Below are 16,743 nucleotides of genomic sequence, written 5' to 3'. Positions count from 1 at the left end.
GACGAATAGTTTTAGTAATTTTTTATTTTCGAATATAGGGTTTTTGTTGTAGCTAAGAGAAACCTATCTACCGTTCTTTCCATTACCGAAAAAATCTTAAAAAATCGTTTATTTCGATTCGATTCGGAAAGAATAGAAATTGATCGTTCTTAAAGTTAAGAACTTATTATCACTAGAGCTTTCGAACCGTTCGCGAGTAGAATGTCCTGCTCTCATTCAAAATAAAACTCAAATATTCTTGAATTTCATAATGTTCATATCTTCTTTCTGTTTTTTTTGTGTATACAGTTTTCTCCCCGGATAAACCAATTAAAATGTACTGAGGTATTCGATAGAATAACAAAATAACCTGCCAAGTTATCTCGGTACTGTTATAGAACTCGCAATATGGCAATTTTCTTTCTTAACTGTTTCCCATCGATACGAGCAAATATTATTCAAAACATCCACTTAATTGACAAACTAATAACGTACAAATCGTTATACATTGTGCCAACAGGAAGATCTGTTCTCCCAGCCATGTGTCGAATGAAACGGTGATCAATAAAAGTTTTTCCTTCTCTTGACAAGTTCATTGCTAAATCCACCCAGTTTATGTCCTCTCGATGGGCAGCGGCTGTCACCGTGGAGAAACGATCACCCTAAGCTCGCTACTAACTGCCGGAGATGAACGACATTCCGCTCCCGTCTGCTCGGACCGTCGACGACGCGTAGTGTCCGTCATCCAAACAACAAATCATCCACATATTAGTCGGATTTGGCGTGCTCACGTTAAAACTTCTCATTCCGATTGCCGCTCATGCTAAACAGATGCACGATCCATGTTTCGTTGATGTAAATAAAGCAGAAATTTACTGTTCCGATGGGGTAAAGGAGCCACACTGCGGCCCTCGCGATCACGGTTTCGATCGAGTAAGCCGCTTTTACCCGGTGGCGGTTCACGCGCACCGTGTCACGGGCAATGACGAAGACTACGCCGACAACCGACGGACGATATTTTTAGCCACATTGGTGGAACTCTGCCGTTGTGCTGGTGTTCGTGGGACCCTCGGTGTCAGACCGACCAGTGGAGGGGGAAAATCTCTCAGTTTTTACGGAAAACATTCTACAGTAGTTAATACTTTTCGAATACGCAAACAGACGGGTTCCCGAATCGCTGCACGCCGCAGTGCCTTTTGTTTCACGCGACCGGAAAAATTTTCGTTCCGATTTTTTCGTTGTTTTCCACCGCGCGAAACCTCTTCAACACGGTCCGTGAAAAGCCAACGACGGCGGAACAGGTGCAAAAGTGCTGACTGGATAGTGTTTAAAATGTTTGAACATTCCGACGCCAAACGTATCCATCGGAAGTGTGGCAGCATGAGTTTGCGAGGAGTCGATTGTATTTTTTTAAATGTTCCTGCGTAGTGTTGTTCGTTAAACAGTAACAGGTGGGGTTTGCTGCCGAGGCTCGTTTGGTGAAAATGTGAAAATTCCAGTATGATGCAACAGAAAGCATCAATTTTTTGATGAAAATTTTTCACATGGAATCCGGACCCGGGCGAAGTGTATTGAGTTTGGTTCATGCAAGGATGTAGCGAGCAGGCAGCAACTTGCGCAGAAATTACATTGTTGCAGGAATTCACCCGAAAAGTTTGGGGACACAGGAAAAATAGCAGCGTATTCGGGAGCAAAATAAGAGGATCGGAAGGAATTTGTAAATTGTTGATTGAATGTAACTGGCTGAAAGTTTTTTTTTCCATTTGTTATTTCATTTGATGTTGCGAAAAAAAAAGGACAAACAAAGATTTTTTTCTGACTCGTATTCCGGAACATAATTCTACTACTTCTGGCTCGTTAGAAACTTGTTTGTTTTGAAATGTAGAGTCCCTCGTTGAACTGAATGCCGACAAAACTAACCCATACAGAGTTTACGTTTCTACACGAACTATTGATTGGAGCGTGTCGAACAATGGATAGCAGTGTGAAGCACATGCAGTAAAACTTTGTTGAAACGCTACTTCAACTAGTAAAGGCCATTGAAGCCTTGTAATTGGATGAGGCTTAAACATGTCGACTGAAAGACAGGAAGATTTTAGTATATACCATTGGTGAAGCTAGTAATTTTTTTGTACTTCAGAATACTTTTACTATTTCTTCAAGTTTCGTTCGTGTTTCGTCAGTGCATAGATGTTTGAATTATACCGAATGTGCAAGCTGAACCACTGCGCAGTGAGAAAGAAAATGGATCAAAAACATGACTACATTTTTGTAGGCATGACATAGCTGACCACAAAGTATTGTTTTGGTGTAAAATAATCAGTAAAATCGATTCCACGTATTTAGAAGTACCGCACGAAACTCTATCATGTTCATTTTAACCCAATTTCCCCTTTTGTACTGGATTGTATTCCAGTTCAACTATACAACATAAATCCGAAGCTATATAACTGATGTAAAAAAGTCTGACAAATCGTTTGCATATAGCTTTAGTGACAGCAGGAAACTAGTTGTACCGTTTTATCCCATTTTTTCTTGTTATAATATTCAGTTGAAATTCCATCTACAATTCAGAAGCAGATCCAATACGATCTATCAATATTTGTCCATTTTACGCAAAAAACTCATTCCAAGTACATACAATGGGACTGGCAGTACTAGCCCTTTTACCCCATTTTTTTATAAACCGTATTATTGGTTAAACTTTCTATCGTATTTCGAAAGAAGGCGGATTACGGATGATTAAAATCGAATGGTATTACGTAAAAAGCCCTGAAAAGTATAGAACAGCAGAATTACTGTCATTAAAAATTGATGAATCGACCGTACAGATAATATGCAATAATTATGGTTTCAGCATTAGCGTTCTGTTAAATAAGAACGGCTGTTATATACTGCCCGACGTTTCGACCACTGGTTATCCCAAGTAGCACACGCTATTACTTTTCAATGACAGTAACTTTTATAACACAAATTCATGGAGCAAGTTGAAGACTTTGCAATGTGCATTATAACTGCTATGTAACCTGAAAAGCGTACGAGGAGGAGCTTGCGTGACTTACCAAGGGTTGCCAAACAACTTATCAGTAAAGAATATTTGATTTGATTCAGCGCGCACATCAGTCACAATGAAACAGAAAATATACGTTTGTGTCAAGTTACAATTTGTTTTTCCCATTCAACATTTACGACCAAAAATTGGCACCCGATAACAGGGTGGCAAGTGATTTGCCGATTTCAATTTCCTGTTTTTTCCCGGTTTTTCGAGATAAAAGTTCCCGGTTTTCGGAATAGGCTCAAATAGCCCCAATTTAGTTTTTTTTTAAATATTCATTCAATTAAAACTTTAAACAGATATCCTATGTCCAAAAAAGATCATTATAATAGGCCCGCTAATTGAGGATTCAAGTACTTTTGAGGCATTTCGATGTATACATAGGAAATTTCATTATAACAAGTGCATTTAAGAAAAGCATAAACCTTTTTTTTAGCCATCTAGAGGTTTTGGTTACACGTTTCTTCCGAGTGCACATGACTGTTTTTATTATTTTTTGGTATACATATGATTGCAAATAAATCAATAAGGAACAAGAATTCCAAAAACGAACGCTTGCTACTCTGAAAAAATAACAACAATATATGTCTGCATTTTCAAAATATTTTGTACAGAGCTTTCCTTGTTATTTTCGGAAGTAAAAGTGAAAATCTCAGTTCGGCGGGAAAATTATAAACGGCATGATGGCACATGGTACAACAAATTGTCATATGGACATACGCTGTTTAAATTGTAGTAATGTTCCTCCAAGCACGTCTATTCAACGAACGATACAAACAGATGAATTGTTATGGTCTGATTGTGATGGAAACCATAAAACCAATTATTAACACTGTTCTATCAGACAATAAAATTTAATTCTCATGTGATAACATTTAATTTAAAATCATTAGATTTACCAAAACCATTCGGCTACCACGACTGGCTCTTCTAAAATATCAATTTTGTCCTATGTATTTGTTAGTCAATAAAAAATAGGATCATCCGTCATGTCATCACATTTTTGAAATGCAGCAATTTCAATAATTCAAATGATAGCTGTAAAACGCATCGATTGATTTTTTCTTAATAGTATTCTAAATGCTCGTGGAGTAATCACAAAAATAATCAGAAAGTACAAGTTCTTCATGATGAACTCTCCGCTGGTTTTACCCAGTTTTATTTCCAACAGCTCAACTAATTTATCTTCTATGAGAAATCCTTCTACAACTGATCTGATTCTAGCAGATATATGTAACATTTGTAGTAAACTGACTATGATTCAGACAATCTACCAATAACATTTAGGGTTTCAAATTAAGCAATGATTAGTTCAGTTAGTTTTGTTTTGTTTTATTATAGAGGTTTTAACCAAAAGCAAAATTTTCTGACCCTATGTGCGGGGTTGGGAATCGAACCCAGGTGGGCTGCATGAAAGGCATCGAATTACCCATCAAGCTATACCCATCGGAAGCGGGTCATTTCGCCGAAAGTCGTTTCGCCGAATGTCCTTTTCGCCGAAAGTCGTTTCGCCGTATACGTCATTTCGCCGAAAGTCGTTTCGCCGAAAGAGTCATTTCACCGAAAGGGTAATTTTGAATACATCAAATATTTTTGTGTGTTATTATGCCTCCTGTATAACTGATCGAAAACGAAGCCAAGATGGCTCGGCGGCATAAAGCCGCCGAGGCGACGCCGGCTGAGTTGGCCGCCGACCCGCCGTCGGAAGCGGCGGCCTCTTGCATACAAACCTGTAACCGCCTCGTTTGCCCGGTCAGCTCAAAGCTAGGTTTCTTTGCTTTAGTTAGGTCCGAACGAGCGGTAGCGAGGTCGGACAGCACACGAATCAAATCGATGTGGCGAAGCCGCATTAGATATTTTTTTATTTAGTAATCGGAAAATACCACATACATTTGCTTGGTAGATACCTATGGAATTGCTTTGATGGTTAGTGGGTAATAGTCAACAAGTTTCTTTGGGAACTCCGTTCTGAGGTTCATGAAGTTGAACTTCTTCAATCATCTTTAATTTGTCTTTATTTTAAATCGATTTCCATTACGATTTTAAGACAATTGCAGGAATCGGCGAAATAGCGCTTTCGGCGAAATGGCTTTCGACGAAATGACATTCGGCGAAGTGGCCCATTCGGCGAAATGACCCTTTCGGCGAAATGACTTTCGGCGAAATGACTTTCGGCGAAATGGCTTTCGGCGACACGACCCTGATCCATACCCGTCCCCGGTTCAATTAGTTATATATTCAACCACCTTAGAACTAATTGGCTAGGAGGATACAGATCTCATATCGAAAGCAATGCAAACCCAATGAATTCAATCAAATTGTTTTGGGAAATATCTATCAGTAAGTTTAAACTAAATTCAATTCTCCTTCATCTACATCAATATCAACGTTCTTGTGATCCTACAATGGAATAGTTGAGCATCGTATTTCACACAGATTTATATTCATGAACATGTAAAGTTGTGTCATTTGAAAATTTCATCAAAAGATCGATAGCAGCAGGGCGACTTGAACCGAGAAACATTCGATCACAAATCACGCTACGTAATCAACTGAACCACAGAAAACCGCAAAATTCAGATTTTTTCTGTGCTCATTTGTTCTGTGTTATTTTATTGTATGAAAGAATCTTTTTATCGTCAATAAGTCGAATTTAATTATTTATTATTGAGGACCTTTAAAAGAAAATGAAGCATAGGTTCACCGAGCAAATCAATCCATATTCTAAATCATTCTAAGGTTCTTACTGGTCATCAGAAGCTATTTTCAGCACTCAAAGAAGGAACTAAAAACGGTAAATAAGATCGAAGTCGACGACTTTTGCAATTTTGTGAGTCCTATTGACATCTCATAGTAATATGAGCATAAAAAAAGATGACATTACTGAGACAAATTAGGATTAAGTAAGGGCAATCATTAGCAAACTTAAAAACATGAAGGCTCCTAAGAATTTTACTATTTTAAAAAAAAAATTTCGATGTTATCTTGAGACTTTGGTATTAATGTTGCAAGTGTGTTGAATACTTATTCTTTTATCATATAATTGGGATGTAGGCATAGAACCTGTACAGGACAATGAGTTGTTTCAACACTTTTACTGAACATCTCGCTCAAACGTAAAATTGGGTATTGTCTCTTGTTGAAAAAAAATTTCCGACTTTTCCCGGTTTTTCCCGGTGAAACAAAATTCTCGACTTTTACCCGGTTTTCCCGATTTTCCTGGTCACTTGCCACCCTTCGATGATCAGAGCTAAAATATAGAATTCAATCTTCTTTAAACTCACTATATCTACTCAAAATCTTAGTGCTACTCGATATTTATGGTGAAGTTGATCTTTGTACTTATTGAAAACGTGCGCGCCTTCGATATTTTGGGTTTCAGAACATCGACATACAAAATAATATTCATTCTTTTATTCCCGTCATATGAAATTTACAGTTAAAATGTCGAAATGTGTTCAGTTAGAACTTTACTGTGATGAATATTAGTTTTTCATATACCAAAGTTAAAACAGTGAACCAATCGCAATAATTAAAAATTGCACTATTTCAATTAGAAATGATATATTTAAGTAAAATATGTCATTTGGATAATTGAAATCTGTTGATTAATTAAGGTATTATACCTGTTGGAGTTTGACAGAAACTAACTCCACCGGGGTTTTCCCTGGTCCGAATAAACAAATAAAAGTATTTAAATATGATCAGTATCTAACGGAAAAAAAACAGATTGAAAAACTGACGTGCGAATGCAATAATGTAACAAGAGCCGCGAAAATGTTACTGCAGAGACGGAACTAGAACCGGTAGCTAACTCGTAACCGGGGAAATTGTTTTACCAATTAATCTACCCTGCATATGAAAACACTTGAAGAGAAAGTCTAATTGACTAGACGGAACTCAAGCATGTTTCACTGTACTTGATTACTACGGCCAAGGATGGCTTTTATCGTATCAAAGAACGTTCACTGGCAACTCTTCACACGACTGAATCAGTGCCATCAAAGAGAAACGGAAACCATCGCAACACCAAAAACTCGGCATGGCTCATTTAACATAGAATCGACACCAGTGTGAGAGCGAATTTCTCTCGATGACATTTCTGAGAATCAAAGGTTAGCGCGCTGCTGTGGGATCCTCTCTGAAGCAACAAACAGTCTCTTATTCTCGTTTGGCGATCCGATTCTATACAGGCAGTTGATAATTGCGATAATATCATTTTACTATTGCCGCTTATTCTAACTATGTGCATATATAACCTTTGTATAAGTTGTGTCTATGAAAATGTCTGTGAATGCTCCACACAAGGGTTTTGAAATATTGCAACCTAGTATGAGAATCATCAAGTTGAATCATCGATTCGAACTTCTGCGATAATTTGTTCAACTTGCGATTCTCTTTTGGGAAATTCCACACAGCAACGATCATTATGAGACTGTAAATTTTTTTTAAGGGCATGAAATACTCAGAGTATGAAGTGGAGCGAACAAATGTAGCAAAATTCTTTTACGGTTCATGCATTGAGAGACTCGAGTTCTTGTAGCATCTAACATACTACCGGATTGAAAATGTTTTGTACAATATAGATAGCAATATAGCAGCTTCTGTCAAATTTTCGGCAATCACCAACACTGACTACGGCATTTACTTTTACAGTCCTTTATCTACGGAAACATGTTAGGAGTTAGCTACGGGTTCGAGTCCCGTTTCTGCGGTAACATTTTCGCAGTTCTCATTACATTATTGCATTCGCATGTCAGTTTTCTGATCTGTTTTCCCCGTTAGATACTGATCATAATTAAAAATAGCTCAAGACGGCCCTACGTCAAACAAAGACGTAAAAAAAGTAGATTAAAAATAGATTCAATAACCGCATGAATCAAGTTATACCGTTTAATACAATATTGATATAATAAATTGGAGTTAAACGGTAGGGGTGACAGTAGCTAGTTGGTTGAAGGGGCAGGTTGACCGAGTGACTTTTATGAAAGGGCTATTATACGCAAAAACGACATCTAATGTGAGATTGGTGGAGTATTAAACCACCCATGTACCGACGTAATTTCAGGTGTTTTTGTGTCGTCGTTTGTGCAGGAACCCGTTTATGCTTTTTTCGGCACTTTTGAGTAAATTTAGGTTTTTGTAGTTGGTAATATGTGTAACGCGAATCCAAAAAACAAAAAATATTGTACCTCTGGAAAGGATAGTAAACTTCACACTCTAACACCCAACCTTCGCTGCCGTACCGAATGGGCACCATTCAGTTCTTCATTCGTTTATCTTCCATTCGAAGCTCATTTTCACCACCGTCAGTTGATCTCTTGAAGTAACAAAATATCTTTTTCAATAATTTGAGAGTGGCCTTCAACTGAGGTTCATGTAAACATTCGAATTGGTTCAAGATAAAAAATGAAGAGGCAAAGCAGTCATGATAGCTGAAATGTCAATTACAGGATGAACATAAATTAATTGTTTGCTTCTTCAACTCTCATTTTTAATACTCATCCCATTACATTTCAAACAGTTGAGAATTATCGATTTAAACGCTGGTGATAATCTAAAGCTGTAATGTGAATCGTCACTCTCTATTTATAATTTTGACCGGAGAGAATTTCTGATTTTAAGTTGATGTTCATGCCTATTCGAACTTGATCACTACCAACAGCGAAGACAATTCAACAGCTTGACTCAGGCCGCGCGCGCGGGGGGGGGTGGGGGCGGGTAGTTTGGTGTTTTTAATCACCCCCCTCTCTTCCCTGGAAGATTTTTCAACATTAGGTTCCATGAACAATAGAGTACTTATTATATAAAAGTGCAAATAACTTCACTCTTCTTCCAAATTTTTGCGCCTCCCCATCTTTTGACCCTCCCCTCTCTCCCTTGAATCCTCCCCCACTTTTTGAACCCACCCTTGAAGCCTCCCTTGAAGCAAATCAATCATATACGATGTCATTTTTGTTCAAACTAAACTTTTAAAATGCGCATTGTAGAGGACACTCTAATCAGTGGAGATTTTTGCTTTTAGAAGAGCTAATTTCTTAAATGCATTTTAAATGGTTCGCAGATTTGCTCTGTAATTGTTTTCAGAATTAAGAATCAGAACTGATTGGCTCAAGTTGCATGTTCCCCTGGTTATTTGGAGATTTGTGCTTTGCCGAAGCTACTCATCATTTACCTGATGGAGGATAAAACGAACATGAAAAGAAACTCTAACGTGGGTGAGCTGAGTAAACAAAACGAAACAATTCTTTCTGCTTCCCAGAGCGGATGCTGACCAATCTATAGATGCCAAAATGCACATTTAATGAAACCTGAAAAAAGCTTTTACACAGATTGAACTGTGCGTGGAGAACCAAACACCCGAATACATAGTTGCGTCAATGCGGGACAGTTACATATCAGATGCTATGAAGTACAGTAAGCTCATTCACACGAAACGTACGAATAATATTCATATTCAGCACACTCTGATCAGAATACTGCAATGATGCTTGGAAAAATGCAGTAGACATTTTGACATTTTGACAGACTCAAATGTGGTAAAAATACTTTTGTCCGAGCGCAGGTTTGCAAGCATCGCCATCAGCCCATTAATTTCCAGTAATTCCAGAATGGGAATAAGAACTAAACAGTATTTGAAAGTTCGAACTGAGTGCCTTTAAAGCTTACCACAGATTCTCTGCTGAAGTGTTGATTGCAGCCCACACAGAAACGCATAGATTTCTGCGTGGAACACAGTACCGTATCCACCAAGTGAATGAGACTGCTCTAGTCTTATTTTACGACAGTAGACATCAGCAGCAAAACGACCATCCAACAGAGAACCGTCATGAAAGATCAATGTTACGCTCGTCGCTGATTGGTGGTTCTGTATTCTAAATGGTTATAGAGTTGCACTATCGTGTAAATTGAGGTTTCTATGCCCTAGTGCAAAATGGGTGGCCAATATATTTTCCGATGAAAACAAAACAATATGTAAGAACGATTCACACGTGCCATCAGGCGACTATCACCGGTATATAAGGGTAAACGGAACAACAATATGATTTGTAAGCAATTCATATGAAGGGACACATCGTCAAGCTCATGGAACATTTTGAAGTCGGGTACGTAAGTAATATTCGGCTAAAAAATTAATCTTGACGTCGACCGAAATTGATTGATCGTCTGATTGCTGATGAAAACAAACCAATCTCATTTGCAAATGATTACGATTACTGTGACATCTCATCGTATTTATGTAACAGTACAATAATAATCTTAAACTTATTCTAACTTAAATAGTTTTCTAAGAGAAATTAGTAAAAATATATTGTATTAATAAACCTATCGTGCCACAAATTCTTACCAATTCCATCATGTTTTAGCGCTCCCAGTCTGTTGAGGCCCGAGGCGATCGCCTCACTTACCTCACCATCACTACGGCACTGTCTTCGAAGAATATGAATTGCTTTCTGTTCGTCAACTAACTACGGATAATAGAAGTAGCGATGCTACTTTCTATTTTCATAAATATGCTATTATTTCGAAACGACTGCGCATTTCCAGTTGATTTAAGGGCTGAGGCCAGTAGGTCGCGTAAAACCACGTGGCTCGCTGTGCGTATTACATTTCTCTCCATGCTCTCTTACATATGTGCAAAATGACTCTCGATGTGGCCGGATTGACAAGAAAATTTTAATATTTTCGGTTATAAATTCATATAAAATTCAAGAAAGCTACCGCTTGTTTGGTAGCATTTTTTGAGCCGATTTTATTTCTCTTTCATGTTTCGTTATGTACCCGTTATGTGTACTAAAATGGCGCCGCCATAGCAATCGACTTACCTTCACAAAAATAACATTCACTTCATTTTTATCACTACAACATAAAATTTTTTATGCACTAATCGCACCTAAATTAAATTATCTAGACATTGTCAGGATAGATTTTTGATACATGCTTTTTAAGGCGCGATATTCAATGAACCAGTTGAAAGTTGCCGTTTTCAGCTATGCAGTTATTCCTCGGAAGAAAAGACTTTCCCGACCGCTAAAGACAATGAATCATTCTGAAATTATCACTGAATAATCTAAACTAATTTTCTAATAGATTGTCAGTTTAGTTTATTGATATTCGTCACCGTTTCTGAGAAAATTAGATTTGAAGCGTGAAAATAGCCCTCTAAAATGCCCTGAAACACACTGGCCTCAGCCTTTAAGGGGCAAGACACTGTGCGTATGAGAAATGTCAACAATGCGTAAAAACGAATTCCGGCTCTTCTTTCCCTGATTTTAATCAATGAAGCTTCCATATGGTTGAAAAATAAACAAATCAGCTCATTCTGCTTAGAATGGCAATTCAAGAAATGCGAAAATCTTAATCTAAAACTCTTCCGTTTTTTTGAAAACTGCTCGAGAAAAACTGTTTCAGTTTCAGCTTACTTCCACTAACGCATTTGATTAACAACGCAATCATTCCTATATGGATTTTCTCTTGCAGAAATTAATGCGAAATAAAGATTTACGTACCTTCTATCAGTAATCCCGCAAAATAGGAAGGTTGTCGTAAAACTATTTATTTTTCCGGCAAACTGCTTTTTAATAGGAAATATTCGGTTTTGTTTATTTTCAATAGCGCGATCTAATACAAATGCATTGAAACAGTGTAGCAAACTTTTTTATTAGGGAATTAAAATCTACATTCATAAAATGTAAGCAATTTTCCATCAAACATTGGTGAAAACTTGATCAAAACTGATATTTCATCCAAATAGTCAGGTTTAACATTCGGTTGAGAGAAAATTATTGCTAAAAAAGATTGTTTTAAACTCAATCGTTCAAGCCACTTTGATAAACTGGTTGCACTGCATATAGAAATACATTAATCTATGGCATCAGTACCAAATAAAATGTAGGTAATACACAAATTACTAACACATTTTAAATTGGTTTACATTTGATCCTTGAAAGGTGTTAGAAATTTTTCAATATTTTCACTCATACACTAGTGCACGCGTTATCGTGTTATCAGCCACTGCAACAATGGCATTATTCGTCTTACAGGACGTGAAGGCTAACACAATTCATTTCACATTAAAAATTGTTGTATAGTATACCACAAGAATTCGTTTAAAAGCAGACCATCACCGGTATTTGGGGGGGCTGCTCCCCTGATAACTACTTGGGACTGCTGAAATGGTTCGTTTTTCACTTTACCGACGAACCAACAGCACTCTGCTGGATTGATATTGTTTTTACGGTTCGTTTTCCACAACGAGCTCGCACACACACACACACACACACACACACACACACACACACACACACACACACACACACAGATCCTGCCGGTTACCGGTGCACCCCGAAATTGTCGCCGGTAATTTAATTTCTGCTCTCATCCAACGATTATATTTTTCAAACGAAATTACACACCCGGAGATCAAAGTGCATTTCCCGCACTCGCTCTTCGGACTGTGAAATGTGGCTTTTGTGTGATCCCACGGTTCGTTTATTCGATACCGGGTTGTAACAGAGCCGGGTCGGACAGGGCGCACTACTAGCTGAATCGATTCCTGTTTTGCGGTAAACGTCCGGGAATGGTTGCGCGAATGAGTAATTATTTTGAAAACTAACAGCGGTGTTGAGAATTTAAAGAGAACCGGACACTTTTATTGCTGATTTTTGCGTGGAACCAGATTACAAATTTACGACCCACTTTAGCCGTGCTACATCCAAGTGGACAGCATCGGAACAACGGCTGGCACGGAAACGGATACAGGGCCCGTGGGATGTTGCTGTCTCCGGGAAAAATGGTGTGAATGAATTAAAATTTAATTCGGCCTGTGCGAACCTCCGGCCGGCAGTGATGCAGGTTGTTTCCATACGGTAGGGATTATTTTTCAAAAAGCTTGGATTCGAAGTTGCCTGCAATGATGTTGAAACCGAAAAAAAAATACCGGCTTCCGATGGATTCGTGCGTTGTTATACAATTGTACGAATGGTGCGTTTACAATTGTTTGTGTTATTTACGAAGAGAAAAAACAACATCACTATGATGGAAATCTGTTTGTAAATTAAACATGCTCTGGTTGTGTTTGATTTAATCCAAACTGATATTGATGTTTTTATATGTTTGTTTGTTTTTTTTTTTATTGCCATTGGATTCAAACAATAGACACTGGACATCGTTTCAAATGCATGTATAAACTGAGATTACGGTGAGCATATTGTTGATAACAGAGATTTATAGTTGAATCGTGGTACTGCGTGGGTTTGTTCAGCGCACTTGATTGGACATCGAAAGTGGAATTGAACTCGACGACATGACCACTCGGGGGATACGACGGAAAAAGTCATATCTGGCGGAGATTAAGGTGGCAGTTATTGGAGCACCATGTGTGGGTAAGAGTGGTGAGTAAGCAAAACAATTCAGCTTGTATAAATACCGATTGAATAAACCCATAGAGACGAATCTTTTCTGAGCTTACAAAAAAAACTGTAGTATATTTACGAATTTGTTCCCCTTATAATTTCACAGCATCAATTCATACATATCAGTGGTACAAACGTTTCTGAGGTGACCGTGAGTCTGTAAATGATGATAAGAGAATCGGTAGGCGATAGGAATGGTACTCTAAAGGTAAAGTATCGATACCTAGGCTATCGGGATACTGAAATTTTGGGTATCGATACAAGGTATCAAAAGGCAATAAAGTATCGATACCTTTATCAATTGATATTTGAGCAGTTGACTGTGGCGTTATTTTATGATGTACAGAAAGGTGTTTCCACACAGTAAAACAAGAATTGTGACAATTTCAATGTGATTATCAATCAAAAAACTAGACGTACTGAACATCAAATGCAATAATTTTCTGTTTTCAAGAAATATTGCAGAATAATCCCACGTTATTACATCGAAACAACGTATGGAGTAGTTTACATCAGCTAGGCTGAATACTTGGACGATTCTGATTGGAAATTGTGGATCTTTTCGTGTAATATTACAATCTTTAGAATGACACCAGCACATTTGTGATATTACATCGAAATTGCTGCACTACTAATGTACAGCGATTACGATATAATATCACAACAATGTTGGTGTCATTCTAAAGGTTGTAATATTACACGAAAAGATGCATAATTTCCTACCAGATTCATATACAGTTTTCAGTTGAGGTGATGTAATGTACTCAAAACGTTGTTTCGATGTAATAACGTGTCATTTATCTGTGATATTTCTTGTAAACAGAAAATTATTGCATTTGATGTTCAGTACAGAGAAAGAAATTATGAATTTTACAGGCGTCATAAATCTACAAACGATACAATTCATAACTACTTAACTTCTCAAATGACGCAATATTCCATTCGTACAGAAATTTAATGGCTCCGAGTGTAATTTGCACTCGGCTAGCAAGCGAGACTGTACGAATTTATATGCACACAGAAAAAAATTATGAATTTTACATGTGGCATAAACCTTTAAACGATATAATTCATAACTACTTGATTTTTCAAATGACGCAATATTCCACGCGCACAGAATTTTACACGCTCCGATTGTAATTTGCACTCGGCTACCAATTACCGCAGTATGCATTTATGTGTATCAATTATTCAACGAGCACATATGTGCCTCTGTGGTTCAGTCGATTAATCAATGTGCTTTGTGATCTAATGTTTCTAGGTTCAAGTCTCGCTGTTGCTATCGATCTTTTGTTTTTTTTTATTTCATTCGAGTTCAAGCCATGTAGTTTTCAAATCACACAATTTTACATGTTCTTGAATATAAATTTGTGTGAAAGACGACGCTCCAGTTATGTGCATCTTATAAGATGTAAAATCACAAGATTTTTTCGAACTGTGCACGATTTACCAGCCAAGCAGATATGTGCTTCTGTGGCTCACTCGACTAACTGGTGTGCTTTGTGATCTTATGTTTTTCGGTTCAAGTCGCGTTGTTGCTGTCGATATTTTGATTTTTATTCCTATCGTTTTAAAGCCATGTAATTTTCAAATCAAACAATTTAACATGTTCTTGACTATGAATTTGTGTGAAATATAACGCTCCATTTATGAGCATCTGATAAGATGTAAAATCACAAGAATTTTTCATCGAGTTGTTGATTTGTTGTGCCGCTAGTATACGCATATTCCTTGCCACATAGATTGCATTTCGCCTTTCGCGACTTTTGGTCCACGCCAAAGACTTTCCGCACGCCACTTTGTGTTGATTTTACATTTTAATTTTCATGTCATAACCTTTATGTCGATACACGAATACTACACTAAATGCCAATTCCTATTGTTACTATTCCATCGCAATTAGGCGCACTGATTGTATCCTCTGAGAGTATGACCTTCATGTGCGTGTTTTGCACATTGCACTCTCTTTCAACGCACCTGTGGGACGAAGCGAGATTGTCGAGAACGAATTTCAGTGACGGTTAGTCCACGTCATACGAATACATGCGCGAGCTTAGCGCCGAAGAAATAAAAATTTTCCATTGGGGACGGGTATAGTGTGATGCTTTTCACGCAGCCCACCTGGGTTTGATTCCCAACTCCGCACATACGGTTAGCAAGTTATTCTGGCCCAAAGAGACGAATGACCTTAAGGTTAAAGTCTCTATACGTGAAACAAAAAAAATCCGATTCGTGAAAGAAAGTGTCGATACCTCAAAGTATCGACTCGGTATCGAACATCCCTAGTAGGCGATGCTCACAGTTTTCATTGATTACAAGGTTGTTCCCGGTGGATTTTGTCGACCCGCATCGGTCCGATCATCGACCCGATTATCGGACCGATTGAGCACGATATGGGGCCGATCGTAGCGCTTCGATCGGCCCGCCATCGGACAATTCTGCACCATTTGCATCAACCGCGTCGACCTAAAAAAGTTTTATGTTTATATTATGTATCGCTATAGGAATAGAGTGAAGGAACATCAAACAAGGCATTTTCGAGCCGATGTCTCCCGGATAGGGTGTGAAATACATTCTTTTGTTTCGATCATAGAGGCTTTAACCTTAAGATCATTCGCCTCTTAGGGCCAGAAAAACCCTATGTTCGGAGTTGGAAATCCATCCCCTGAGTATCAGACATCCGCTCTCTGCTTTGGTATTTCTTCACTCTTTTGTTCTACCGATACACTATGTAAGCTCGAAACGCAATCAAAAGCTTTTTTGCACGATGCGTCCGATGTTCGGATTTACTGGGTTGTGTATCATGAATACCTCCCACAAGGTCAGACCGTCAAAAAGGAGTTATATTTGGGCAGTATGAGACGTTTGCGTGATGCAATTCGTCGAAAAAGAACAGATTTGTGGGCAAACAACTCGTGGATCTTGCACCACGAGTACGCACCGTCACACAATGCCATCGTTGCCCGTGAACATTTGGCTAAAAACGAAACGAATACCATTCAGCAAACAACCACCGAATTCACCTGCTTTGGCTCCCTGCGACTTTTTCCTATTCGGTCGACTCAAGAAATCGCACCGTGGAACTCGTTTCAGCACCCGGATGAGATTATGGAAAAATCGCAGATGGCTCTGATGGCCATACCGGAAACTGAATATAAAAAATGTTTCGAGGATTGGATCAAGCACTGGCATGAGTGTGTTGCAGACGAGGGGCGGAGTACTTCGAAGGGGACAATATCGAGTATTATAAATAATCTTGTATTTTCAATAACATAAATGAATTTAGAGAACTTT

General features: G+C 38.2%; 1 protein-coding gene across 9 annotated transcripts in view; it reads left to right on the top strand.

Moving 5' to 3' along the window:
* The first annotated feature begins 1,111 nt into the window (after positions 1-1,111).
* Positions 1,112-16,743, top strand: part of LOC131435001 (ras-related and estrogen-regulated growth inhibitor) — a 30,163-nt gene continuing 14,531 nt past the window's right edge. Inside the window, exons 1-2 of one of the 9 annotated variants that reach the window (XM_058602437.1) lie at positions 1,112-1,280; positions 13,193-13,419. In XM_058602437.1, coding sequence (XP_058458420.1) covers positions 13,341-13,419 — 79 coding nt within the window. In that variant the 5' untranslated portion in view covers positions 1,112-1,280; positions 13,193-13,340. Of the gene's footprint in view, positions 1,431-1,476; positions 1,715-11,807; positions 13,019-13,064; positions 13,087-13,192; positions 13,429-16,743 lie in introns of those variants that run through there. The other 8 variants (XM_058602430.1, XM_058602432.1, XM_058602433.1 and 5 more) reach the window with 8 other exon arrangements.

The sequence above is a fragment of the Malaya genurostris genome, chromosome 3 (genome assembly GCF_030247185.1).
Source record: "Malaya genurostris strain Urasoe2022 chromosome 3, Malgen_1.1, whole genome shotgun sequence".
In the NCBI taxonomy this organism is placed as follows: Eukaryota; Metazoa; Arthropoda; class Insecta; order Diptera; family Culicidae; genus Malaya; species Malaya genurostris.
The sequence above is the reverse complement of the archived record's forward strand: the minus strand, read 5'-3'. Positions and strand labels throughout refer to the sequence as shown.